Below are 26446 nucleotides of genomic sequence, written 5' to 3'. Positions count from 1 at the left end.
GACAGCAAATCTGCTAAATAAGTAATGACACTTGGTGACATTTAAATGTTTTTCCACAGCCAACCTACAGCTAACTGTCGGATTATATTCGTCTCTGTACTTATGTTCAAATATCTCAAAATCGGTGGGATTTAGGTATAGGGAATGCTTATACCAATGGAAAGAGAATTAACAGGTGCATCTACTGGCATTATAAAACACAGGGTGTTCTATTTAAAATAAGCGAGTTATTAAACTTTCAATTTGACACAATTGGTCCGAGTTTTTTAGACGCCCTGTGTAACATGCACCAACTTTCGAATATTCCAGATATTTGGACACGTTTTGGTATTGACCATCTAAAATTTCAGCTTCCTATCTTAAAAATTGGAGGAGATAGAACCGATTAAGTGTAGGTATGTTTTTTTCAAAAATTTTGAAAAAGTCAAAATATTTCAAAAACGATTGAGTTTAAGGATAAAGTAAGGTTATGAAACTTACCTTAAAATTCGATGTAGAATCCAAAAATTAAATAAAAAATAGTACATTCCATTTGAAATAAGCGAGTTGACGTCTACTTCCGGTAGAACCGGAAGTTCCACGGCGACGCCAATATTTTCAATCGATAGAACATTAGGAGAAATCCCCGTGCGTAAATTTTCAGAATTCCAGTACGCGTAGTTTTCCAGAAACGTCTAATTGAAGGTCTATCTGGAACACCCTGTATAGATTCTATGCAAAATAAAATTTCAATTTTAATTAAAACTAAGGAGGATATGATAGCCCGCTGTCATATAATGTCATTAGTTTGTTTCTGTCAATAATTTTGTGTTTTATGAATAATTTCGTAGATAATTTCCAATAAATCTGATAATTCATATGGAAAGTGAAAAAATTCAAAAGTTTTACTATATGGACACAATGTTTTGCTGCAATAATACCTATTAAATATTGACAAATATTTAAAGTTGAGAACATTTTCTAAAATGTCACAGGCGACTGCAGCCCCAAATAGGGGCTTTACATCAAATGAAGTTAATAATGTGTTATTTATTATAATTTATATATTTATTATAAAATATGTTCCATAATAACCTTAATCTTGTATTCTATGCGGGTTTTTTGATGTCCTGTTGCCCATTTTATGGATACTATTAACTTAGTTAAATATGTTCTCCCTACAAATTATTGAACCTTTCTTTATTTATTTTTCAGAATCCTCCTCTAGCATGAACTACATCGAGACCAAATTAGGATTTCTTGTGGATTATGAAATTGTCCCTTCACAAGAAAAGTTTGTTTAAAAAAACATCATTTGTTGTAAGTGATATCTCTCGTCTAAAACTTCATTTTATTGTGAGGTCTATTCCTATTTCCTGTAATTACTAGTCTTTATCTACACAAATACCCTTCAATTTCGGCTTGCAAACACCCACAAAACACAAATAACACTTGGAATATTTTTGTATATTTATTTTTTTTAGGTTATTAGCTGTGGTAGAAAAACCCAAAATAATTTGTTATGTGACCGATCCTGGACAAACTCCAAGGCTCGTACGCTAAGAGCTGGTACAATATATCAAAATTAAAACATAATTTCAAAGGCAGTCATATGTTAGAGCTGCAAAATTTTTAATTGCACGACCAATTTGCATCACTAAGTGGGGAATTCACTAGCATAAAGCTCTAGACGCACCTGCATCGAAATATATTTGAGCTTAGTAGCGAGTCGAGTGCTCAGACGCGATGTATCTTTTCCTCTTTGTTGTGGCTGCAGCATCTTGCCTCACGGACGCGAAGCATCTCCGTAAGTGTATTAGTTTTTTGTGTCTGAAATTATTAATCGGTCGGATGCACGGGTAATGTACTACTATTAAATTTTTAGAAAAAAATAGTGTGACGTCCATTTAATTATGCGCAGTCTAGATTAAATAAAAAAAAAGAAAAAAGACTGGTCTCAAATTGGTGGTTGACATTGCTGAAATTTAACTTTTTTTTTCTTTATTAATTGGACATTTTGCCCTGTCAAAATATAAAAAATTGTTAAAACAAAACAACCCTAGTGCCAAAGGGATGGGTTAAGGGTTGTACTCACGCTCAAAAAACAAATAATTTAAAAATACTCAAGACATTATATTTCGTACATTTTATAATTACTTACTCTAATAAGAATCCAAATTCTCAATAATTTAATACACATCTTTTAACATTTAGTAAAATTAGGTCCGCAACAAATGCACAAGGTATTCATTTTTCCAGTCACACTACTGAAAACATGGTTATTTTAAGTATGACAAAACTGGAATTTTCAAACGAAATAAAACAATACATATATTCATCAATTAATTAATTAATAAGTTTGAATCACATCTCGCTCTTCTTCATGTAAAAATAATTGCATTTGTAATAATTTGAACTTTGACATTATTATGAAAATTTAACTGAACTGTCAACATTTTGTTTGAAATAATAGTTAGATGTTTTCTTTTCAACGCATTCTTTGAAAGAATTGATAATTCTGTTTTGACAAAAAAAAACAAACTACCATATCATATAACACATCGTAGTCAGAAAAACGTAATGAAATTAAAAATTACACAATCTAATGTGGTCCTGATACGACTATATACTCGTATCTGAGTCCCCACAAAACCTAACCTTGTTATTTAAAAAGTCCAAAATTCCCCGTTTTTGTTTTAAAAAATAAAAACAAAATCATTTTCAATTTTTCGTCGACAACTTCAATATCCGAATTTTAACATTATTTCCTCCACATTAATAGTAATTATTTATCCATCTATTTTTGGAACGTATTTAGATCTCAAACTAAATACAGTATAACTGTCACAGAATTCTTGAGACGTAAAATTTAAATAAGCAAATTATTCACATGAGCAAATTTTATTTGAATTTTTAATAATAAGCTTCAGCAATAATTAAGATGAAACATGATAAAAATTTAAATGCAAAACCCCCGACACGGTTCATGTTATTTAAATATTTTGCGATTCTTTTTACATAATATGAAGAATTTTAAAATTTGCGTTCAAATGTTTCAAAATATGTAGTTACTAGTTCAAATGGATTTTAAAAAGCAAATCCATGTACTTAAATTAAACAAAAGATAGGTAGGTACGGTTGCATTTACATTTTCTTAATAAGTATTGAGCTGTTTTTCTTCAACTATGAGATATCCGGAGGAAGGACAGTAACTCTGCTGATAGAGAAAATAAGCGTGTGTACGTAGAATTTAAATTAAATTCATTGACCTGAAAAATGTTTTATTCAAATACAATATTGTCCGCGACAAGACTAATATCCGAATTGTTACTTATTAAAAGGAATGGGAGACTAACGACATATTTAAATTTCCATTTATCGCTTAAATTAATAAAATAACGTCATATTATTCATTAAAATATATTTATTCTGTTAAACGTAGCATACTTTGTTACTTTAACACTTCATTTATCAAAAACAATTAGTGATATTTTTATTTGAATACATTTTTATACAGTCTTTGGAAAATTGTACTAGGAAAAATTGTTAATTAATACAAAAATGTTCTTCCAATTCAAAATTTTAATGTTCCTGCATAGATAATACTTAATAATATTGTGTAATTATTTATTTGGAGCATTGTTTGTTACTGTTTTTATTTACACAATTGGGTGTTGGTGCCACATTGAAGAAACAATTTAAATAAATAACCTTTTGCGACAAGAATTAGCCTCGTCATTGAGAATTTTCACAATTTAAAAAATGATTTGAGCATATTTATCGCCGTTTAACATAATAATTATATGAGCTCTCTTAGTTTCCTTTTTACCGAATTACTTTCTTTTCTCACAATGTTGCTGTTATTTTCATTGAAGAATATGACTTGGAACAAGATAACCTTGTAAGATTCTTTAAAGTGAAGTTTATTTTTTTTTTAACCATACGATCTATTTGTTAATAAGAACTATTTAAACCCTTTAGAGTTTCAGGATTGTATGGATATTTTTCGAAAGTAAATGCATTTACTAAAAAGGAACTAATAACAAACAATTGATTTAAGAAAATATATTTGCGACTTATTAATACTGTTTTGTTTGCATCAATTTGGAAGTAGTGGCGTCATTGTTTATTAATGCAACATAATTATTGCATATTATTTTGAAAAAAGCCTACATCTCTATTTCACTAACCTTAAACGTTTAAATAAAAAAGCTAATCAATTTTTATTAACATGATTGCGCTTCACCTCAAGTAAGATACATTTTTTCCATGAATTTAATGAGAAAGACAAACTGTGTACGTCAGGGCGAAAAAGTTCCACTTCCTCATTAACAACGGCTCAATCACTTAGTCAGAGAGATCAATTAGTTTTTTTATTTATTATTATTATAAACACATAATTATGCAATGTCAATACAACATAATATATCATAACAATTTATACAGTCCTGAGTAGTTAACACATACATCACCAACCTGTTTTAAATTGCTTATTGGACAAATGTGAAAATTACACATCAATTTACGGTGCTTATATAATCTCGCCTAGGTCAGCTGGAAAATAATATAATCAACAACTAAATACAAATAAGTGGTATTTCATATTTTTCTTTACTCCAGACGGCTGTGGTTAACCTTACTAAGAGTTATTATTAACAACTAATGCTAAACTGGATATGCTGTGATGATATTTGTTCCATTTATATTGTCGTGTCCAAGGTAAAACATCCAAGCTGTAATTAAAGAAATGTGTAGGAAATGTTAAAATTAGTCATTAAATTTCTTTTATTGAAACGTATTTTGTACGTATCGTTGCTGTGAAACAAAATAAAAAATGGAAAAATATTATTCTGCTGAAAAAGGATTATCATAATAAATCAGTAAATCATATACGAATGTGTTGAATTTGGGAGAATATTTGTGCATATTTACGAGAAAATTTCCAAAAAAAACAAATCTTTACAAAAACAACAAAAAAGAGTAATGAAATTCAAATGAGTTATATTTGGAACTTAATTTTATTCAAAATTGTAAGACTGTATTTAATCATTATTTTATAAGAAATATAATGACCTCTAATTAAAAATCATCAGGAAATCTATTTTCCTAAGATCTTTTTTCTAATTATTATTAGACTATGCAGGATGTTTCACGGTGACGAGACATTATTCATATTTCAAAGACTACTTCGATTTTAAGTTTGAAAATTTGGGCGATGTGTTTTCGGGCATGCCTTTCTCAAATGAAATAATGACGTCCATTTAACGCTTCGGGTTATATAGGAAGTTAACGTCAAATTCGTTATTTTAAATGGAACACCCTGTATATTATTGCAATTTTGGATTCTACATCAATTTTTAGGTGAACTTTCATAAAGGTTTCCTATTCCTAATGTTAACCGTTTTTGATATATTTATTTTTTTTTAATTAAAAAAGCATTGCCTAATTCAAAAAGATGTGTATTTTACAATAATGAAATAAGAGCGATAAAATTTATTGCGGGCATAACTAAAACTCTAAGCTTCCCTGCCATAATTTCAAAATGACTTAATTTCATACAAGGTGGTAGAAATTTAATGCCGAATTTAGTCAACTTTAAATCATCTTAACTTATTTTTTAAATGGAACACCCTGTATATTTTGCGCAACCTGATGAACAATTTTGTTCTCTTTCGAATGGTATAATGGTTCCTTATACCTATCTCTTCTGATTTTTAAGGTATTTACTGTTTTTCGTGCAGTCAACGGATATTGCATAATTTCTTGAGAGGATGGCTGTGAAATTTTTAGTGGAACTTTAAAACAAGCAACTAATCCGTCACCAGTTTATTGTTGTCAATTTAACACATACAGTGAATGTTTATTTTTATATATTTTCCAAACAATGAACAAAAAATAATATAAAATAAAATGACGATGTATTTTAGAGAATAAAATTAATTGGTATTAAAATTGTCCATTTTAGAAGTTGTAAATTTGTAGCAATACTTGCAATTTTTAGGAAGTTATAGTTTCCAAGATTTAAATTTATTCATTTTTAATTTTACTTTGTAATTGTATTAATAGCCTGTTCACTTATAAATCAGTCTAAAAAAATCACCTTCACCTGATTCCACATGAATCGAAGAAAGGACAGTTAATTAAATTATAGAACCAAAAGGTGCCAAATACGCTTTAGTTGTGGAATTTGTTATACATTGCTCTAGTTTCTTGTAGCTAATAAGTTATATTTAAAGATTGTAAAAAATAAGAAAATGGAATGTGACATTACAAGTACTTCTGTTATATCAGATACCAATAACGACCTAAATTTACTAATTATAGTGCAAAGTTGAAAAAAGCCTTCACCTCATTTTTGGGTAAAATAAAGAAAGTACAGTTAATTAATAAAATCATAACCTGCAAATAAGTAGGCCTTGAACTGAAATTAATAAATCAATGAATTGTGGTTGGATTAATTAGCAATTAATTAATTTTTGGGTACATGGATTTTTAAAAAATATATTTTATTCGACACAGGTATCAGTTTACTTTTGTAGATATATATTACTTTTGTAGATATATATTTACGGTTCTACTTTTCATATTACCCATATTACAAATGCCTGTGTTTAAAGTACTTCGTTTATTACTTTAACTGTTTAAAGTATTTAATTTCTTCTTCAAAATTCTAACCGAACAATCAATCTTACCTGAGATAAATGGAAACACCATTTACTCCTTTTTGGTTTTTCGTCAAAGAACGGCAGATTATTCATTTTATTCTGCGACAAAGTGGAAAGTTGTAGAATGAAATCAAATAGAAAAGACTACTAAGTTCTGCTTCTGATTATTTTTGAAAAAAAAAACATAACTGGTTCTGTAAGAGATATACAATATGATCCAATGAAAGAAATAACATTCATTGGTCACCTAGGTCTTCAGATTTAACTCCTCTAGATTTCCTGATATGGGGATACTTAAAAATGAAGTGTACCAAAATAGACCACAAAATGTAGATCGGAAATCATAGACAAAATTCGAGAAGAGTTTACTGCTCGTCTTCCTCACTGTATTATAACAGGGTGTTCAGTTTGAAATCTATTGTAACTTGGGTTGCTAAAAATACATTTTTGTAGTGATTTTAATTTTTTTAGCGATAAAATTCTGTTACCTAAACTTATTGATACGGTTGAATAGAGAATTGCAAGACATTTCCAAAGAGCTATCGCACGATCCACATTTGTCTTTCATCATCTCACAGATGACGTCGTATGTAAAACAAAATCCCTCACAAAAATAAAAAATTACTTGTTTCAGGACTTCAAAGTCATCGGTTTACGAAATAATGAATTTATTCCTTTTATTTGCACCATACTGTATATTGTCAATGTTAAACTAGCTAGCAGGGTCACTCTCTAATAAGTACTTTTATAGGTAGAATTTATTACAACCTAAATTTGGAAAAGTCTGCCTAAATCAGTTAAAATTATAAAGATTTACGCAATATTGCCTTGAACGTCACGGTAGATATTCAACCTTAACCTCTATTCTGAAAAGAATATTTTAGCGGACTGGTTAGTTTAGGATTACATAAGCGGTCATAGTCCATAAAATTAACAATATCCATTTTACTGGTTCTGGTTCAGTTTATAAATTTAGAAAACTAGCTAGCGGATACTTTTTTCTAAACAAAATAGTCATATGTTAATCATAGGGAATGGTTTATAAACAGAATTTTTAAAATGTATTCAGATTTTAATGCATACTTACGACAATTTAAAAGTTTCAAATTTATAGTTATGTTATGACTGTGGAATGTTGTTATTTATTTATTTATTTATTTATTTAGAAATTACAATATCCAACGGGACAAAGTCCCAATTATAGGATAAGGTAAAACAGAAAACATTAACTAAATTTTAAAAGAAAAAGACAAACTAACATTAAATATAAAAATATAAATACTACATAACATAGAGCAATCAAAATATAAAATCCAGACAAAAAACTTAAGGATAAACAATAACAGACAGATAAAACAAATAAGCTAACAAACATATACAAGATAAGGATTACATTTACTAGACAAACAATTTTTTTATGTCATTCATACAATGAAAAAATATATCAAGTCGATCTTCATACTTCTGGTAATTGGAAATCATTTGATATAGGGGAGATGCTATTAGTAAGTTGGTACGAGGTGTGGGTAATTGTAAAACGGAGTGAAATCTAGTATAAAGTCTAGGAACATGATATAAAATCCTCGAGACTAACGAGTCTGCATTTAACGTGTTATTTATGATTTTAAAAAGGAATATAATTGAAAACATAATTCGCCTACGACAGAGACTATTAAAATTAAAACAAGAAAGCAATAAATCTTGAGGTGTACCACGAGGAGGATAAAATCCATAACTAATAAAATGAATAGTCTTTAAAAATCTCCGTTGTACTTTCTCTAAATGAATATTATAGATATTATAAATGGGACTCCAAACAACCGATGCATATTCAAGTTTGCAACGCACAAATGCTGCATACAATATATTTAGAACCTTTATGTTCTGAAAGTCCTTAGAATTACGCAAAATAAAGCCTAAATTCCTATAAGCAGATTTGGTTACTAAACTAATGTGGTCGTCAAACGATAATCTGGTATCGAAAGTAACACCAAGGTCAGTAAATTGCGTAACTCTATTTAAAAAAGATTCACCAATTTTATAATCAAAATCTAGATTAGTTTTGCACGACTGTAAGTCATAAATTTACATTTACTTACATTCAGAGGTAGATTATTACATGAACACCAGTTGTGTAATTTGTCAAGATTATCTTGTAATGTAGTACAGTCAGTAGATGATTTAACTTCCAAGAATAACTTCAGGTCGTCCGCATATAGTAAATAGTTGACATCGAGGCATTCAGTTAAGTCATTAATAAAAATAATAAATAACAGTGGTCCCAGAATTGACCATTGCGGAACTCCTGAAGATTGATGAAATTTACATGATTGAAAGTCTCGATACTGCACAAATTGGTACCTATTACTAAAATAGGATTTAAACAGAGTTAATAGAGCAGGAGATATACACAACATCAACCTGACTTCCTGCATCCAAAGCTTTAGCAATAAATTGGGTTTTCTCAACTAGATTTGAGGTAGTTGAACGACCACTCATAAATCCATGTTGGTACGGTGATATAGATTTTTCAATATGAAAATAAAGTCGATTGTGTAAGATAATTTCTAGAATTTTTGAAATGTTACTTATAATAGCTATGGGCCGATAATAAGTTATGTCGTTTTTAGTCCCTTTTTTATAAACGGGGCATATTCGCGACTCTTTCCATACTTGTGGATATTCTTTATACTTAATTATAGAATTAAATATGATTTTGATTTTTAAAGGTTTTGCAAAAATTGTTTTACAGTCTTTTATTAAAATTATGTAATTAAATAGTGAATATTTAAAAAATATGTACGTACTTACGTTTGTTAATTCCAAAAATTTTATATTTATAAAAAATATTGTATTCTTATTTATTTTAGTCAGCAACAAGATTTTTTGTAAAATCTGAGGATGTGGATGGGGAAAAAATTCCTGAATATTACGTAATTTTAATGAATCTGTAAATTTCTATGTATAGAAGAATTTTATTTATGACTGCTGGAAATAATAAAAAAACAAAATTCGTAAACTGAATTTGGTTATGCTTAATAATGTGTATGATTTTTAACAGGCTTTGATTCCTATTTCTAATCGTAAAAATCATTAATTTGTTTCGACTTAGTTTAAATTAACATTTTTTTTTCAGCTGCCTATATAAAACCGTGCAAGAAAGCGGATCCGAATTTTAGGCAATGTGTTATAAAAAGCGCCTCCGAAACTCTACCTCACATTATGAAAGGTAAGTTTTATATGTGTATATGTATTTGTAGAATTTTATTTTCAAAACGTTTTCAAATATTTTTAACGTTTAATGACGAGTTAATAATTTTATAAACATGTTACATTTATATTTATTCTTTATTTTGACTGACTTCTATCTGACCTTCATTAGGAATATTAATGACAATTTTTTTAAGGACACAATAACTTAGTTTACTAAGTAATACGTTGTACATAAATATGTAGATCTTCGCCCATTAATTATATAAATTAAAATTTTCATTTCACTTTTATTTTAGATTTTAATTTTAAATATACCTATATTACAACTGGTTATAACTTACAAAATTTCAAACTATTAAGACTTCTATTTCAATTTGCAGGTGACAAGGAGTTCAAGAGTCCAGTTTTGGTACCATTCAAAATATCCGAGATAACTATATCTCCCAGTGAACAACTGACCATAAAATTAAAAGATGTAACTCTTCGAGGTCTTGAAAACGCTGTAGTAGAAGATATGAAGTAAGTCATGGAAATGTTGAACTCTATAACGAAAAACTAATAAAATTAGAATGTCATAACATGTCACAAATAAAAAAAAATGGGTTGGGTCGAGGACCAAACCACTAACATTAACGCTGTTTTCAAGATTTCAAACAGACTGGAGCAGTGACTACTAAAGTCAATTGAAATCTCGAAAACCGCTCTCTGGAGGGCCAAAACACGAACGATCCGAGAATTTTGATCCTCTGATTCGGATTCAGTGAGTCACAGTACTGTAGGAAATATTGGTCTTGTCTATTTTTTAACAAATACTCTGCGTATTACATATCCTGACCAACACTGAATTATACTAACAGTATTTAGTATTTTTTTTATTAATTTAGTAAAAAATAGGTACTTAGTATATCTAAAGATCACCAAGGTACTTCTTCAATTTGTTTCATCTTTGTTCTCATGGTGAACTGATGCTACATTAAATGTTACTAACAATTATACTTACCATTAGTATGTAGTTTTAATGAATACGATTCTCAATGAAGCGTGGAAACATGTTGACAAGTAGTTGCTATATCTATTCATAACAAAGAAACAAAAGACTTGGTTATTATTACTGTGTAAAAAGTTGTAAAACGATTATAAGCAATTGTTGATTAAGTTTTATATAAATTATACACCTATTAGGCATTTCTTTACAGTAAATTAAGTAACAATCATTATTTTTTAATTCGTGACTAATTTGAATGAAATTATATAATGAATTTAAAAGCAGTCGTCAATACTATTTGATATATTATCTATCTACACATATTTTTCCACTGAGCGATGACAAAAACAAACGCAGTAACAAGCGATCATAAATATCAGTAGACGTAGCAAATTATACACGTCCATTTAAAGACACGCTCTTCAATTAAAAGTTGGTGGTTAAGTTACGGGCATAACAGTTTCGAAATTGGCTGCAAAAAAATTGTTCACCTTCAAAATGCAATTTCCTGCGATGTATATATATTAGAATTGATATAATGGTTGCTACTATGCACTCTTAATATAGACATTCAAAATGCTGCAGATGTATCCGTGAGCCGTCTAGTTAGCCTTGATGTTTTGCTGCTCATGTTCCCTCAGAATGTATCCATTATATTGACTAACTTGACCCGTGCGGATATTTTACCTGTCCTACTGCATCATTGCCTGCTACAGAAATTAAGGTGTTTATTTGACTAGCCTCTTCTAGGAGAGTTGGCATTTAGGGCAGCGAAATATCAAGGAAAATTAGTCGAATACAGCAGTAGGCCATAACATGTAACTTCTATGAAAACGACCTTGACAGTCTATACATTTTTAATAGTGTATATTGATTACATGCAACGAAGATATCAAATGAGTTATACTTGTATAATATTGTGACCAAAGCTTTGACGGCTTCATTTTCTCTGTATCTATCTATAAACCATTGGTTGTATTTCTCGAGATTTCTTTGGAAGAAGATTCACAGAAACTTTTCGCACACTCCAGTATCTCCTCAGGTACACCTAAATCTTCATTAGATTTTTGCAGTTTTCAGCAAATTGAACCACAAACAATCACAAATGAACTCAAGCATTTAGCAATATATCGACTAATGTTTGACACAGTATCCATGACTACATTGATATATCCTACTTACCTACTTTGCTTAATAAAGCAAATAATAATAATAAATAATAATCCAAATTTGGTTTGAATAATTTCAAAGCACAAATAATAACTAATTAAATTGGGGATTTCAGTTGGAGAAAAAATAGCATGTTTTATTCAGATTAAAAGTGTATTTTTCGTCTCGCAATTTTGCATCCGCTCGGCTCGCCACAAAACTAACACTTAATCCTAATATAGCAATATACAATTATGATTCCAGTTTCGATTTGGAGAAGAAACACGTCTCTGCAAAGCTCTCGTTCAAATGGATTTCTATTGAGGGAGAATATGAGATTGATGGCAGAATATTAGTTCTGCCTATAAAAGGACATGGACCAGCAAACATTTCAAGCGGTAAGGATACAGTCCTTAACTTTTAAATATAAAAATTTGTCACATGTGGTAATGTTAGAAAAATTTTGTGATTGTCATTAGCGTCTGAACATTGGGCATATTTTTTTCCAATTATTGTTATTACGATGGTGGCTAGAATGAAATTGAACATGAATATAAATACAGCGTTATAAAGACACAAAAATGAAGTACTTAAATGAAACAATTAACAAAAGTTTCAATAAAAATAAACTACACATGAGTCAGGTTTAATTAATGATCAATCTAGATTGATTTGAAGGAGTTATGATGCTGACTACTCATTCTTTGGTAGTGAGTTCCACTGTAGATAAGAAATATGTTTTGTAAGAGAGTGAAAATATTCCTTCTTTAACTTTAATTTAAGATTCCATAGTCCTATATGTTTTTTTACCGACGATTTTACCTGGACAGTAGATTTTACTAGGAGAATCCTAACTAAAAATAAAATAGGACGTGCTATGGAACCCTGGGGCATTCCGTTTTTCTAACCATCTAATCTTATTTCTTCACCAACCCACATTGTTAATTGTCAGTTACTAAGGAAGGATTCAATCTAAAATAAAAGTTTTCCATGCACGGCAATATACTTCAGCTTACACAACAGTGTACTTATAATAAATTATAAAATATATGTTTTCAGATAACTTGGTTGTTGACTTCTCGTTCGATTACAAACTTGTTACAAAACAAGATGGAAAGGAATATTTCAACACTGACATTAATCCAATCGTCAGTTATACTATAACAGACAACCACTTTTATTTCGGAAATTTATTCAATGGAGACAAAACATTAGGTGAGTTTTATGGAATTATAAAGGATTTATCATAGAATATGGTAAGAACATGTACAGATTGCTTGATTTTAAAATTCTACATTTTTCAAAGTCATTAGCCAGTTTGGGAAACCTTGACTTCTCAAAACCTTTTCAGTTTCTAAAGCTTAACTATTTTCGCTGTCAATATTTTAATTAACCATCAAAACTATATTTAATTTTGTGACTAAACCATTTCATTTAAGCATTGTGTTAACATTGGAAACACTAAGTTTTCTATTTTCTCCTTTGGCATGTTGATTTCTTTCCTATTTTTTTCTTATTTCCATTTCACTAACAAAAAGAGTTAAATTAGTAGAAATTACGATAAGGTAGGCTCAAAGGAGGGTATGAAAATGATATAGAATTACAACCGAGTCTTTTGTTTTATACAGAGGACAGAACCAACCAGTTTTTGAACCAGAATTGGATGGACGTGGACAAAGATTTGCAAGGGACGATATCAGATACTATTAAGACTGTTACTACGCAAATTATTAAAACATTTATCAGTACCGTTCCGTACAATGAAGTATTTCCTTGACATTTTTAGTTTTTAGAATTAGTTAATTGAACTTTGCATTTGATTGTTGATATGCAAATTTACCTGCAAAGCCGACTGTCTTGGTTACGTAACTTATTTGTTAAATAAATTCTATTATTATCTACCTATAACATGTTTCATATTCTGCTAAACTAATTCATTTCATATATTGGTTTAACTACTGCAAAAATGGTAAGTCTATATCTATCTATCTTTTCTGCTTTATGTACAAACAGTAACAGCTTTATATCTCTTAGTCTAAAAACGTGAAATAGTTACAAAGACAGTGACTGTTGACTTGTCAATAATAACTGGAATAGTTAACCCGCTTGTTTTCTTTTCCTTCTACTTCAGATGCTTAAACATTTCATTTACATACTTCACACAACTTACTAGAGGGTTAAACTAGTAAGAAAGTCACCCCTATAGGGTACTCTTCATTAAAATGCTTTAATAATTATGAAAACTGGCAGACCCACATCCTAATATGACGGAATATGAAAGTAAAATTAAAACTAAAATTAATACCATTGTTTTATTGTACAGAGGAAGGAACCAACAAGTTTCTCAATGAGCATTGGATGGAGGTTTACAAAGATTTCCAAGGAGCAATATCAGAAACTATTAAGTCTGTCAGTGCTGATATTATTAAAACATTTATCAGCACAGTACCCTACGATGAAGTGTTTCCTTGATTTTTGAGCAGCTTTCAAATTGTTTGTTCTTGTTGTTATTGTAATAAAACTCGCTCGAAAATGTTATTCGCAGTTCACTGCCTTTTTGGTTAAAAATTTTGTTTTGAAATAAATGTTGACCTAACACTTTTTTTTATTTATGAATGAAATAATCGGTATCTATGTCTGCTTCTATATGTATCTATAATGTATCTCTGTTTAATTCTCCACAAATGGTAAGTCTACATCTGCCTGTCTATTTTATCAATAACTATGTTTTTAACTGCACGCTTTTTCCCCTTTATATGCATATTCAGTAAAAAAATGAAATATATTTATTAATTATATAACATAACATTTTTTATAGCCTTTCCAGATTACTAATAACTCATTTGCATGTAAATTTCGATTTACAAATTGAAGTATTTATAAGAACGTTTCAATTTCTCTGTTTAGGTGACAGAACCAATGAGTTTTTGAATGAACATGGGAAGGAACTTCATGAAGACGTATCATCGTCAATATCGCAAACTATTGGAATTGTGGCAAAGAGTGTTCTGGTAAAAATTCTACCTCAAGTTCCTTATGACGAGATTTTCTTATAGGATTTATGAAATGCATATTTTAAGTAAATAAATGACTTTTCCATACTATATCAGTTTAACTTATTTCAATGCACATAGTAAATAGTAACAAACATTAATGAAAAAATACGAAATAGATATTAGGTAATATTATTAAGTTGAGTGTTGTGAACTCTATTCTAAGTTAACCAGAAAATGCTGAATGAATAATAAAATGGTAAAAATAGTTATCTATGATGACATGGACATCTATTGTAGTATAACAACCCCAGGTTCGATTGAAAAAATATATAAACGTAGTTGTGGCCAAAAATATGTGATCGTCATAAGGAATCCCTACGTTGTATACATCTACTTTTTATTGACCGGAAGGCGCTGGCTACTAACTTTAAAGAGGGGAAGTATGGTTTAATTTTATAAAACAAAGACAGAGTACCTAAATACACCTAACTTTATTATTTATGTACAACCATCTTCAAATTAAACATGTGACAAATAGAAAGAACAACAAAAACATTAACAACGATTTAACATAAAATGAGAGTGCCAGGCTCGCCTAGAGCTCCTGTGGGGAAAGAGCATGGCAGAGAAACCCACGATCGTTGTTCTAACTACCCAAATATAAATACAAAACAACCTCTAACCAAAGGCATAAATTAAGATCCTTTGCTAATGATAAATAAGACCTGTCTCATTTAATGTGTCACTAAATGTCATCCGTTACCTCATATTAGTCATACACACTTCCAAGTAAAACTGAAGAGGTTTGGTGTTAGTTAGCCGGCAGAGCCGGGAGGTACTGGAGTCCCATAATACGGGAGGCAATCCAGCTATAGTTGAGATTTCGGAAGATCCTTCTTAAGACTGGAGTCCCATACGGGAGCAATCCAGCTTAATCCAGATTCGTTCCGCACGGGCGAAAATGATAGTAAATTCAACAAGGCTCGTATAGACGTATGACATAAAGTGAGCACAAGAAATCAAAGAACAACGTAATCATGATAAAATTAAATGTGAAACAAAGAAGTCGTTATTGCAATATCTTGGCAGTCACGACAATATACATATTTTAACATGTAATAAATAATGAGCAATCTTTAATAATAATTGTAACAATTTTATCTTATAGAAATATATGCCCTTGAGCATAAAGCAATGGAAGCTAAACATACAAAGAATTATTATCATGAATCATCTATAACCAACATAATCATAAGATTACATAGAACAATTAACAACAAAGTACTTAAAGAATATTACCTGCTAACTAATACCGGTTAAACACTTTTATTTTACATTATTTTTCTTCTTACTACCCATCTCCACATTGTTCTCACTTCAACTATCTATCTTCGACTAACTAGGCTTCCTTCCAGAATTGCCCCACCTAGGCGTTTGTTTTTTTTGCGCTTCCTTCTACCGACCGTTAATATTACTTTTTCATTATTATACAACACTCATGTAACAGCTGACGTCGAAGTTGATAAGATAAGTACGGTTTTGCACACTATACTAGGCATAGTAAAAATTTGCGATTNGGCGTTCGTTTTTTTTGCGCTTCCTTCTACCGACCGTTAATATTACTTTTTCATTATTATACAACACTCATGTAACAGCTGACGTCGAAGTTGATAAGATAAGTACGGTTTTGCACACTATACTAGGCATAGTAAAAATTTGCGATTTAAACTGCTTGTACTTTTGTAAAACAGAATTTCACTAGCTTGTTTTTTTTTTAACCCCTATATGATTTACGCTGGAAACTTATTTCTGTGCACAGCTGTACCGGTATATAAACATAACCACTTTTACCTTTTTTGCTTTTCTATCTAGGAAAAAATTGTAGATCGAGAATATCTTATTATAAAATGTGTTTTATCATACCATCATCCTGTTCTAGACAAAAGGCCAACACAAGACAAGTTTTATACAGGGTGTATCTAAATAACACCGAAAAAATTCAAGGGGCGATTCTCCGATGAAAATTAATAGGGGTCTTTGGTATAAAATTTTTTGAAAAAACCCTCCCCTGAAAAGTTACGCCCCTCCTAAAATTACAAAAAAAAATTGTTTTTCTTTTTTATCTTCCACGTACATCAAGCTAAAGAAACCAAACTTGGTGAACATTATCTGTCAATAAAACTACACTTTTTGAATTTTTTTCAACCCTGAACTATTTTTGTAAGGGGTTGAAATAATCAACCCCTATGACATTTTTTCTTATAATTTTTTTTTCGATAAAATTTTTTCCTTTTAAAAAATATGTCTAAAAAACCCCATTCATTTACTAACTTTTTGATCTCTTCAAGTTTCTTCGAAAAGTTAAGGATTTATGACAAAAAAAAATAAATGTATTGTAATGTATTTTTAAAAAGATGAGCTGTTTAACGCGAGTGTATTTTGCCGAAAGATCTAGTGGCCTGTTCTTTACAATGGAATCCGTAGAAACAAATGTCAATGTCATTTATTGTCATATTAAATAACATTTTATTAAAAAACACTCAACCAAATAGTTGACCTATGATTCTACTAGGCTAAGAAGTTTGGAACTTAGACTAAAAGTGAACAAATGATGAATAATGTTATAACAGTAACAAAAAATAAAAATCTGTCGGATATTGACAATACAATCTACAAAAAATGTTGAAAATGATTGCCTTCAGCTTCAATACAAGCATCTACTCTTGTTCTCATAGAATTGCGTATGCGTTCAAATATTCCTGGTGAATTTTTTATCGTTTCACACCCTGCTACAATGCGGTTTCGCAAATCATTGATATCTTCAACTGGCCTTGAGTAGATCAAAGATTTCAGATATCCCCATATGCAAAAATCCAAAGGATTAAGGTCAGGGGAGCGGGCTGGCCAATTTACATATCCTCCTCGACCTATCCATCGATTGGCATACACCTCATCCAAGTGACGTCTTGCACGTATACTAAAGTGGGCTGGTGCACCGTCGTGCATAAACCATAAACGTTGCCTAATTTGAATGGGAACTTCTTCAAGAATAATAGGTAATTCTTCGAGAAGATGACAATATGAGTCACCATCTAATCGTCGTGGAAGAAAATAGGGACCAATTAAATGATCGTCGATAATTCCGAGCCACACATTTAATGAAAATTGATACTGATGATTTCCTTCAAAAAAGTCATGAGGATTTTCCTCAGCCCAAATATGATTGTTACGAAAATTTCTAATACAGTCTCTTGAGAAATTCGCCTCGTCAGTAAATAAAATATTTCTTAAGAACTGCGGCGCTTGGCCGATCATATTAATAAGCCATTGACAAAAAACCACACGTGGTAAAAAATCTCGAATCAGTAACGACTGCACCCGTTGGAGATGATAGGGATATAACTGTTGTTCTTTTAAAATTCTAAAAACTACCGAATGGCTTACATTTAGGACACGAGCTATTTTCCTGGTACTAGTTTCTGGGGATTCCTCAATTAAATTAAGTACGGCTTCATCGACAGCTTCAGTTCTAACTTCTCGGCTACGGCCACAGTCATGACTTCTCTTTTCAAATTTTCCAAGTTCCCGCAAGCGTTGGTGAATATTTGTGAACGTAGTATGGTGGGGTAATCTACGCTCTGGGTACTGTTCAGCATAAAGTCTTTGCGCTTCCAATGCATTACCGTTAGCATACCCATATGTAAAATGCATATCTGCCATTTCTAAATTCGAATAGTTAACCATATTTTCGGTTTATTAACTAATATTTTCTACACAAAATCATGAAACTTGTGAAATAGTAAGAAACAGTAACAATAAATGACATTGACATTTGTTTCTACGGATTCCATTGTAAAGAACAGGCCACTAGATCTTTCGGCAAAATACACTCGCGTTAAACAGCTCATCTTTTTAAAAATACATTACAATACATTTATTTTTTTTGTCATAAATCCTTAACTTTTCGAAGAAACTTGAAGAGATCAAAAAGTTAGTAAATGAATGGGGTTTTTTAGACATATTTTTTAAAAGGAAAAAATTGTATCGAAAAAAAATTATAAGAAAAAATGTCATAGGGGTTGATTATTTCAACCCCTTGCAAAAATAGTTCAGGGTTGAAAAAAACTTCAAAAAGTGTAGTTTTGTTGACAGATAATTTTCACCAAGTTTGGTTTCTTTAGCTTGATGTACGTGGAAGATAAAAAAGAAAAACAATTTTTTTTTGTAATTTTAGGAGGGGCGTAACTTTTCAGGTTAGGGTTTTTTCAAAAAATTGTATACCAAAGACCCCTATTAATTTTCATCGGAGAATCGCCCCTTGAATGTTTTCGGTGTTATTTAGATACAACCTGTATAGTAATATGGAACTAATTTCGTTAGCTTCGTTTTTCCCTTAGGTCATGTGAACTATTAAATCGTTTTTTACTTTATCCTTTAGAATCCCACATAAAAAGAACTACGTGAAAGTTAAATAAGGATTTCTTACTGATCATAAAATTATTCCAATCAGAATAAACCTTTTTTTTTAAAAAATATCCTTTGTCTAGAACACAGTTATGAAACACGAATTTTTTTCAATAAAATATTTAGATTTAAGTAAATTTAATATTGAAAAAATAAATATGCATTGGGTCCATAGCAATCTTGACTTTATTAATTGTATTCACGTACGATATAAAGGGTATCAAAGAAATTTGTAGTAATTATATTCATTACAGTATTTTTTACAGTTACTTTTGTTTAATTTAATGTTTTATTTTTGAAAATCTCTTAATTTTTACAACAAAATTAAAGTTCTTACCAGTCACTGGAACAAGAGTTAAAATATTTAGTTATATTTAGTTTATATTCGCCAATTGTGACTAAATTTCTATTGTTTATTTGAATAGGCCAAGGATGGGTCAAGTTATAATCTGAATATCAGTCATACCCCGCATTCTCTAATAATATAAACGCAAAACTGATGTTTTGGTTAATCCAGAAATAATTTTGGTAGGAGTAAAAGGAGTACGCACAATGACCGTATATCTTAAGGATATATCATTTCATATATACCGGATATTTTATTTTGCAACATAAGGAGGATATCCCATTTTTAGTTTTCTAGCGCACATACTTTTTGTGATATTTTAAGAATATAGTATCCGAATATTCTCGGATTGGTACCTACAATTACTTTATTTCATTTATATATATATATATTATATATATTAATGCATTTATTACCTCGGTTATATAATAAATTGAAATGGGATTCTCTTAATTAAACTGTTACTAAATATTCTTACACTGACTCTGCTCCACCCTACGGAATTCACTTTACATCAATTTAAGCCTAAATATCACAGTCCAGCAATAATTTTGGCCACTATAGTAGTACCATTTATTACAATGCCACAACAAAGGCGATTATTAGGAAGAAGTGCAATAGTAACTGGATCTACCACTGGTATAGGTTTCGCAATAGCCAAAAGGCTGGCAGAGGAAGGCGCCAAGGTAATCATCAGCAGCAGGGAAAAAGAAAACGTAAAAAAAGCCACCAAGGAATTGCGTGATCAAGGACTTGACGTTAAAGGTGTTGTTTGCCATGTCAGCAATCCCGACCATAGGAAGAGACTATTGCAAGAAGCAGAAGAAAACAACGGACTGGACATTTTGGTGTGTTGTGCGGGTGTTAACCCAGCAGTCGGTCCACTATTTGACTGTCCAGATTCAGCTTGGGAGAAAATATTCGACGTGAACCTTAAGGCACCGTATCTTCTGACCAAAGAAGCACTGTATCTTCTGAAACAAAGCAAGACGGGTAGAGTTATTTATATTTCATCCGCTTGTGTTTTCCGTGTACACCATAGTCTGGGTGTGTATGCACTGAGTAAGACGGCACTGTGTGCTCTTACAAAAAATGCTGCGCCTTTTCTGGCTGCAGACCATATCACCGTAAACTGTGTGGCACCAGGTGTAATTAATACCAAGTTCTCAGAGGTCTTAACACCTAATGAAAAAGAAACGGCGCACCTGTTATCGAATATTTTTTTAAATAGGTAAGTTCATGTGGAAAAACTGAAATTCCGTACAAGAATGCAATTGATCAGTTTCCTGCAAAAATTAGTTACAACCAGATTCTGAAAGTGATGAGAATATCGAAGAAAACATTTAATATGTACCTATGTCAATTAAAATACTGGTTTGACTTAATTTTATCATGTTTAAATGTTGTTTAAGTGAATACGAAGTAGTAGAGGTACTTCACCTTTAAAACAAAATATTTTCGTAAATTTGGACTTATCTGGTACTTGTGCCAAATTTTGCTACTTACTCTAAGCAAGATTTACTTAGTACATGAAATACATGCACATAATTTTGTATGTACTGACTTAATATATTTTTAGATTTGGGGAACCTGAAGATGTTAGTGGTATCGTCGCGTTCCTGGCTTCAGACGATGCGGCTTACATAACAGGAGAAAATATAATAGCAGCTGGAGGTATTCACTCACGATTGTAAAATTTCCATATAATTGGGGGCACGAATTTATTTTGGTGTAACACGATATTTCTTTACTCTGTACTTTTGTCCTGTAAAAGTTAAGAAATAATACTTATTTCTTCTTATCTTCAGTATTATTTTTACTGGCAGCGAGATTTTTTACTATTTTTGAGATATATTTTGAAACAAATACTTTTTTAATTCGTTGACTAATAAAATTTTTATATACAGGGTGTCATCTAGCGAATGTTACGTACTTCAATGGTATAATTTAGAATCCAAATGGTGTGGATGTGACCAAACTTGCTTGAACGAAAAATGTGGCAAAAAAAGTTACAGGGTGTTAAAGTTTCCTTTTTTATTTCTTGTTTTCTCCTTAACTCAGAATCCTGTTGACCGATTTGAGCAAAATTTGCGGTTGCTTAGTTTCTCTTCGTGAAGTATGCAGTGATTATGTTCTTATTAGGTAAAATCATACAAGGCGTTAATTTTACTACAACCCTTTGTAAATATTCTTCTATAACTTTTTATTATTATTTTATTCTACACAAAAGTGGAAATTATGCTCGGTTATTAAGAAATTACAGAAAATTTGTATTAACACATTTTTTAGAAATAACTAATAAATCGACACCATTTGGGTTCTAGATTATACCTTTGAAGTATGTAACATTCATTAGGTGACACCCTGTATCATCTGTAATTATTTATTTGTAACATTTACTGAATTTGACGTTTCTGCCAATTGAAGGTGTTGTTTATTTAAAATTTCTTTTCCTTTCCAGTGTGGCAGAAATATTCAGTTAACTAAAAATTAAAAAAGGTAGCTAATGAAATTACTATTTACATATATTGAATATAGGCAACCAACGTTACTCTTCTAAATTGACTATGAAGTAAAACTCGTTAGGTAAGTTCAGAGCCTTCATAAATAATTATACATAAGCCACGTGACCAGTAATTTTATTTTCTTCACGTTGGCAATTAAATTTCGGTAAAATTAAAAAAAATTAAAACAATATCAATATTACATTGAAACAAAACATTCTGTTTCACCGGCTGCTTATTGTGCGTAATTTTTCAGGATATTCATCCAATCAGCGCCCGTATTATCTCAAGCGTTAGTCGTTGTTTATTGTAAACGAATCATTAATATTGGCAACGAAATGATTTATGTGATTTTTAGTTGACAGTATCTGCCATGGTTGGTTGCCTAAGCTCAATAGTCATGTGGTTTATAATCATTTATGAATCTAAATAAAAATTAAATGTAAAATTTGCGTGTTTACTTTAATATTCGTTTGAAAGATCTGATTAGTATAGACATTCAAGAAATACCACAGCACGCCATTCAAAATTCCTTAAGAGCCTTCGTTGATCCATTAGGATATTGTCAGACTGCCGAATGTCACCAGGTTGAACATTTATTATGATTTTTTTTTTAATATTCAAGTGCTCCATACTTCGTCATAACAAAATTTCATTTTCATTAAATAAAATTCTTACTGCTTATTTTATTGTTTTATTCAACATTTAATAAAAAAATCGCAGATACATCAATATATCATTGTAATCGGTGAAAATCTGTCTTTCTAAAAATGTGAAAATAAATAGGACGGTCCCTTGTAAAAAACTGCCGACAACGCCCTATCTCTAAAAATAAAGTAGATGTTTGAAATTAATGTACCTCACTGAAAAGAATAAAAATACAACAAAAACTTCTTTTAAAGGTGTTCCGACACGTTTGCCCATCCCTGTACGGCACCAATTCTTATTGTAGTCTTCAATTACTTTATAGTAAGTAGTAGCTTAATCAATATATTCTATTTTATATTGACCTTAGTACCCAATATTATTCTATCAGTTCTATTATTATAGCTCCAGTGTCTGTATACAAACATCCGAGGAGCTATATTTGATAATTTAAACTAAATAATTTATTTATATTTGCTATTTGCTACTCTAATAACACTATAATTAATTATAGACATAAATATATAAAAAAAATTCTCATCTCATTAATGAAGGTTTTAATTGGTATCCACATTTCTAAATATGTTTGTGAGGGGAGATACGTGCAATAATTTACTATGCCCACGAACAGATTGTTATACCACGTATAAAGTGTAACATAACTAATCAAATACGTCAGTAGAAAACATATTTTGCATTCTCGAAATATGTACTTTAAATCTTAATATTGATTATATCATACTCTTCTTGCATCTATCTACTGATCATTTTCAATATACTTTTCATCAAAATTCTTTGGGCACTACTCATCCCCATCAATTTTATATAAACTGTACTAATTATGGTCATGCCCATCAATTTTACATAAACTGTATTAATTATAGGGGATATTTAATGGAAAGCATAAGTATATTGGAGTTGTGTAGAATATTTCGATTGAATCTAAATTCCCATAATGTCGCAACAAACTTTGCAACGTTTATCAGGAAGAAGCGCAATAGTAACTGGATCTACCTCTGGTATAGGTTTCGCAATAGCCAAAAGGCTAGCAGAGGAAGGAGCCAAGGTAATCATCAGCAGCAGACAAAAAGAAAACGTAGAAAAAGCTACCAAGGAACTTCGTGATCAAGGACTTGACGTCAAAGGTGTTGTTTGCCATGTCAGCGATCCTGGCCATAGGAAGAGACTATTGCAAGAAGCAGAAGAATACAACGGACTGGACATTTTGGTATGTTGTGCGGGTGTTAACCCAGCAGTCGGACCACTTTTTGACTGTCCAGATTCAGCATGGCAGAAAATATTCGACGTGAACCTTAAGGCGCCGTATCTTTTGACCAAAGAAGCACTGTATCTTCTGAAACAAAGCAAGACGGGTAGAGTTATTTATATCTCATCCGGTTCTGCTTTCTATGTACACCATAGTCTGGGTGTGTATGCACTAAGTAAGACGGCACTATGCGCTCTTACAAAACATGCTGCGTTTCTTCTAGCTGCAGACAATATTACTGTAAACTGTGTAGCACCAGGTGTAATTAATACCGAGTTCTCAGAGGCCTTAAGACCTAATGAAAAAGAAACGGAGCACCTGTTATCGATTATTTTTTTAAAAAGGTAAGTTTATGGGGAAAAACTGAAGTTCCGTACAAGAATGCAATTAATTGATCAGTTTCGTGCAAGAACTAGTTACAACCATATTCTGGAAGTTATGAGAATATCGAAGAAAACATTTAATATGTACCTAAGTCAATTAAAATATTGGCTTGACTTAATTTTATTATATTTAAATATTGTTTAAGTGAATACAAAGTAGTAGAGATACTTCACCTTTAAAACAAAATATTTTCGAAAATTTGGACTTATCTGGTACTTGTGCCAAATTTTGCTACTTACTCTAAGCAAGATTTACTTAGTACTTGAAATACATGCACATAATTTTGTATGCACTGACTTAAAATATTTTTAGATTTGGGGAGCCTGAAGATGTTAGTGGTGTCGTCGCGTTCCTGGCTTCAGATGATGCGGCTTACATAACAGGAGAAAATATAATAGCAGCTGGAGGTATTCACTCACGATTGTAAAATTTCCATATAATTGGGGGCACGAATTTATTTTGGTGTAACACAATATTTCTTTACTCTGTACTTCTGTCCTATAAAAGTTAGAAAATAATACTGTCTATTTCTTCTTATCTTCAGTATTATTTTTACTGGCAGCGAGATTTTTTACTATTTTTGAGATATATTTTGAAGAAAATACTTTATTAATTCGTTGACAAATAAAATTTTTATATACAGGGTGTCACCTAACGAATGTCACATGCTTCAAGGGTATAACCTAGAATCCAAATGGTGTCGATGTGACCAAACTTGCTTGAACGATAAATGTGACAAAAAAAGTTACAGGGTGTTAAAGTTTCCTTTTCCCTGAAGAGCTACCGATAACTCTACGAATGAATACGATTGTCATGTATGATGGGGCCCTCCCCATTTTGCCTTATCGGGAAGACAATATTTAGATGAGCACTGTCCTAACAGGTTGATAGATAGAGAAAATAATGCCCCTTTGAAATGGCCACCTCGATCCCCGGACCTGAACCCATGTAATTATTTCCTTTGGGGAACGTTGAGGACCGCAGTTTATAGGTTTTCAGTAAATACAGAAAACGATTTCTTGGAAGCAATAAAAAATGAAATTAATGTTATGAGAGATAATGCACAATTATTGGATAAAATTCATTTTAATTTAATACCTGCGTTCAAGAACGAGGAAGTCACTTTGAGGATTTACTGTAATATTATTTTAATGTGATTACAAATATCAATTTAGGTTTATTTGTAATGTTAATATATTAGCCGCCTTAAAAAGAGCACAGTTTTGCTTGAAAGAGGATTTCACTTATATGCTTCAAATTAATAATGTAAAAGAAGTCAAAAGTCTAAGTAAGTAAAAATAAAACGTAAAATTACGTTTTGACTTTAATATTGTTTATATTATTAGAGGCAGTTTGTTGACAACTTTGCAAGATATATAACAAATTTTAAATATGGTATACCGCAAGCAACTGGGGGGGTCCGGAAAAACAAAAAAATATTGAAAGGAGATCCGTGGTAAACAAATGGTTGCCGCTTACCAAAATAAATTTAGTAGCTATACAGGGTGGTCCCGAGATAATGGGCCAAAATTCATGGGTAGATTCCCGAAGCAAAAATATTGCGATTTAGCCGAACTTACCTAAGTCCAAAAGTTGATAGTTAAAGAGATACAGGGTGTTAAATGTAAAATGTTATTTTAGTTTATTTCCATTTATTTCTTAATAAATGCAAATATCTACACAAAATTTTGGGGTTTGGGGTTCTTTGGATAGAGGAATTGAAATTTGTTCACATTTTGGTTATAATTCATAGAGGGCGCCAGCTGCCGTAGATTGAATGTGTTGGAAACGACATAACTTTTTTGTACTTTAAGGTATCTCATCTTTGGTATCAAATTCTTATTTTCCA

At 30.9% G+C, this 26446-nt stretch overlaps 3 protein-coding genes across 4 annotated transcripts in view; all 3 read left to right on the top strand.

Annotated features, from left to right (window-relative positions):
• Positions 1–1678: 1678 nt before the first annotated feature.
• Positions 1679–15095, top strand: LOC108910101 (protein takeout-like). 2 transcript variants are annotated; one of them, XM_018714613.1, is made up of 6 exons: positions 1679–1786; positions 9781–9873; positions 10238–10376; positions 12256–12389; positions 13051–13206; positions 14899–15095. In XM_018714613.1, the coding sequence occupies exons 1-6, from the start codon at positions 1726–1728 to the stop codon at positions 15045–15047; spliced, it is 732 nt and encodes a 243-aa protein (XP_018570129.1). In that variant the 5' UTR covers positions 1679–1725; the 3' UTR covers positions 15048–15095. The 2 variants fall into 2 exon arrangements, with proteins under 2 accessions (XP_018570129.1, XP_018570137.1); XM_018714621.1 differs by lacking the exon at positions 14899–15095 and adding an exon at positions 14315–14840.
• A 5256-nt stretch (positions 15096–20351) lies between these two features.
• LOC108910077 (dehydrogenase/reductase SDR family member 4-like) lies at positions 20352–21604 on the top strand. The gene is made up of 2 exons (XM_018714582.1): positions 20352–21028; positions 21377–21604. Exons 1-2 carry the CDS (start codon positions 20379–20381, stop codon positions 21489–21491), a joined length of 765 nt encoding a protein of 254 aa, XP_018570098.1. The 5' UTR covers positions 20352–20378; the 3' UTR covers positions 21492–21604.
• A 2265-nt stretch (positions 21605–23869) lies between these two features.
• Positions 23870–26446, top strand: part of LOC108909766 (uncharacterized short-chain type dehydrogenase/reductase y4vI-like) — an 8558-nt gene continuing 5981 nt past the window's right edge. Inside the window, exons 1-2 of the mRNA XM_018714186.1 lie at positions 23870–24557; positions 24910–25020. Of these exons, the coding sequence (XP_018569702.1) occupies positions 23902–24557; positions 24910–25020 (767 nt within the window). The 5' untranslated portion in view covers positions 23870–23901. The remainder of the gene's footprint in view (positions 24558–24909; positions 25021–26446) is intronic.

This window comes from Anoplophora glabripennis, unplaced genomic scaffold (assembly GCF_000390285.2).
Source record: "Anoplophora glabripennis isolate ALB-LARVAE unplaced genomic scaffold, Agla_2.0 scaffold27, whole genome shotgun sequence".
Classification (NCBI taxonomy): domain Eukaryota; kingdom Metazoa; phylum Arthropoda; class Insecta; order Coleoptera; family Cerambycidae; genus Anoplophora; species Anoplophora glabripennis.
Note: the sequence above shows the minus strand (reverse complement) of the source record. Positions and strands in the feature narration are given on the sequence as shown.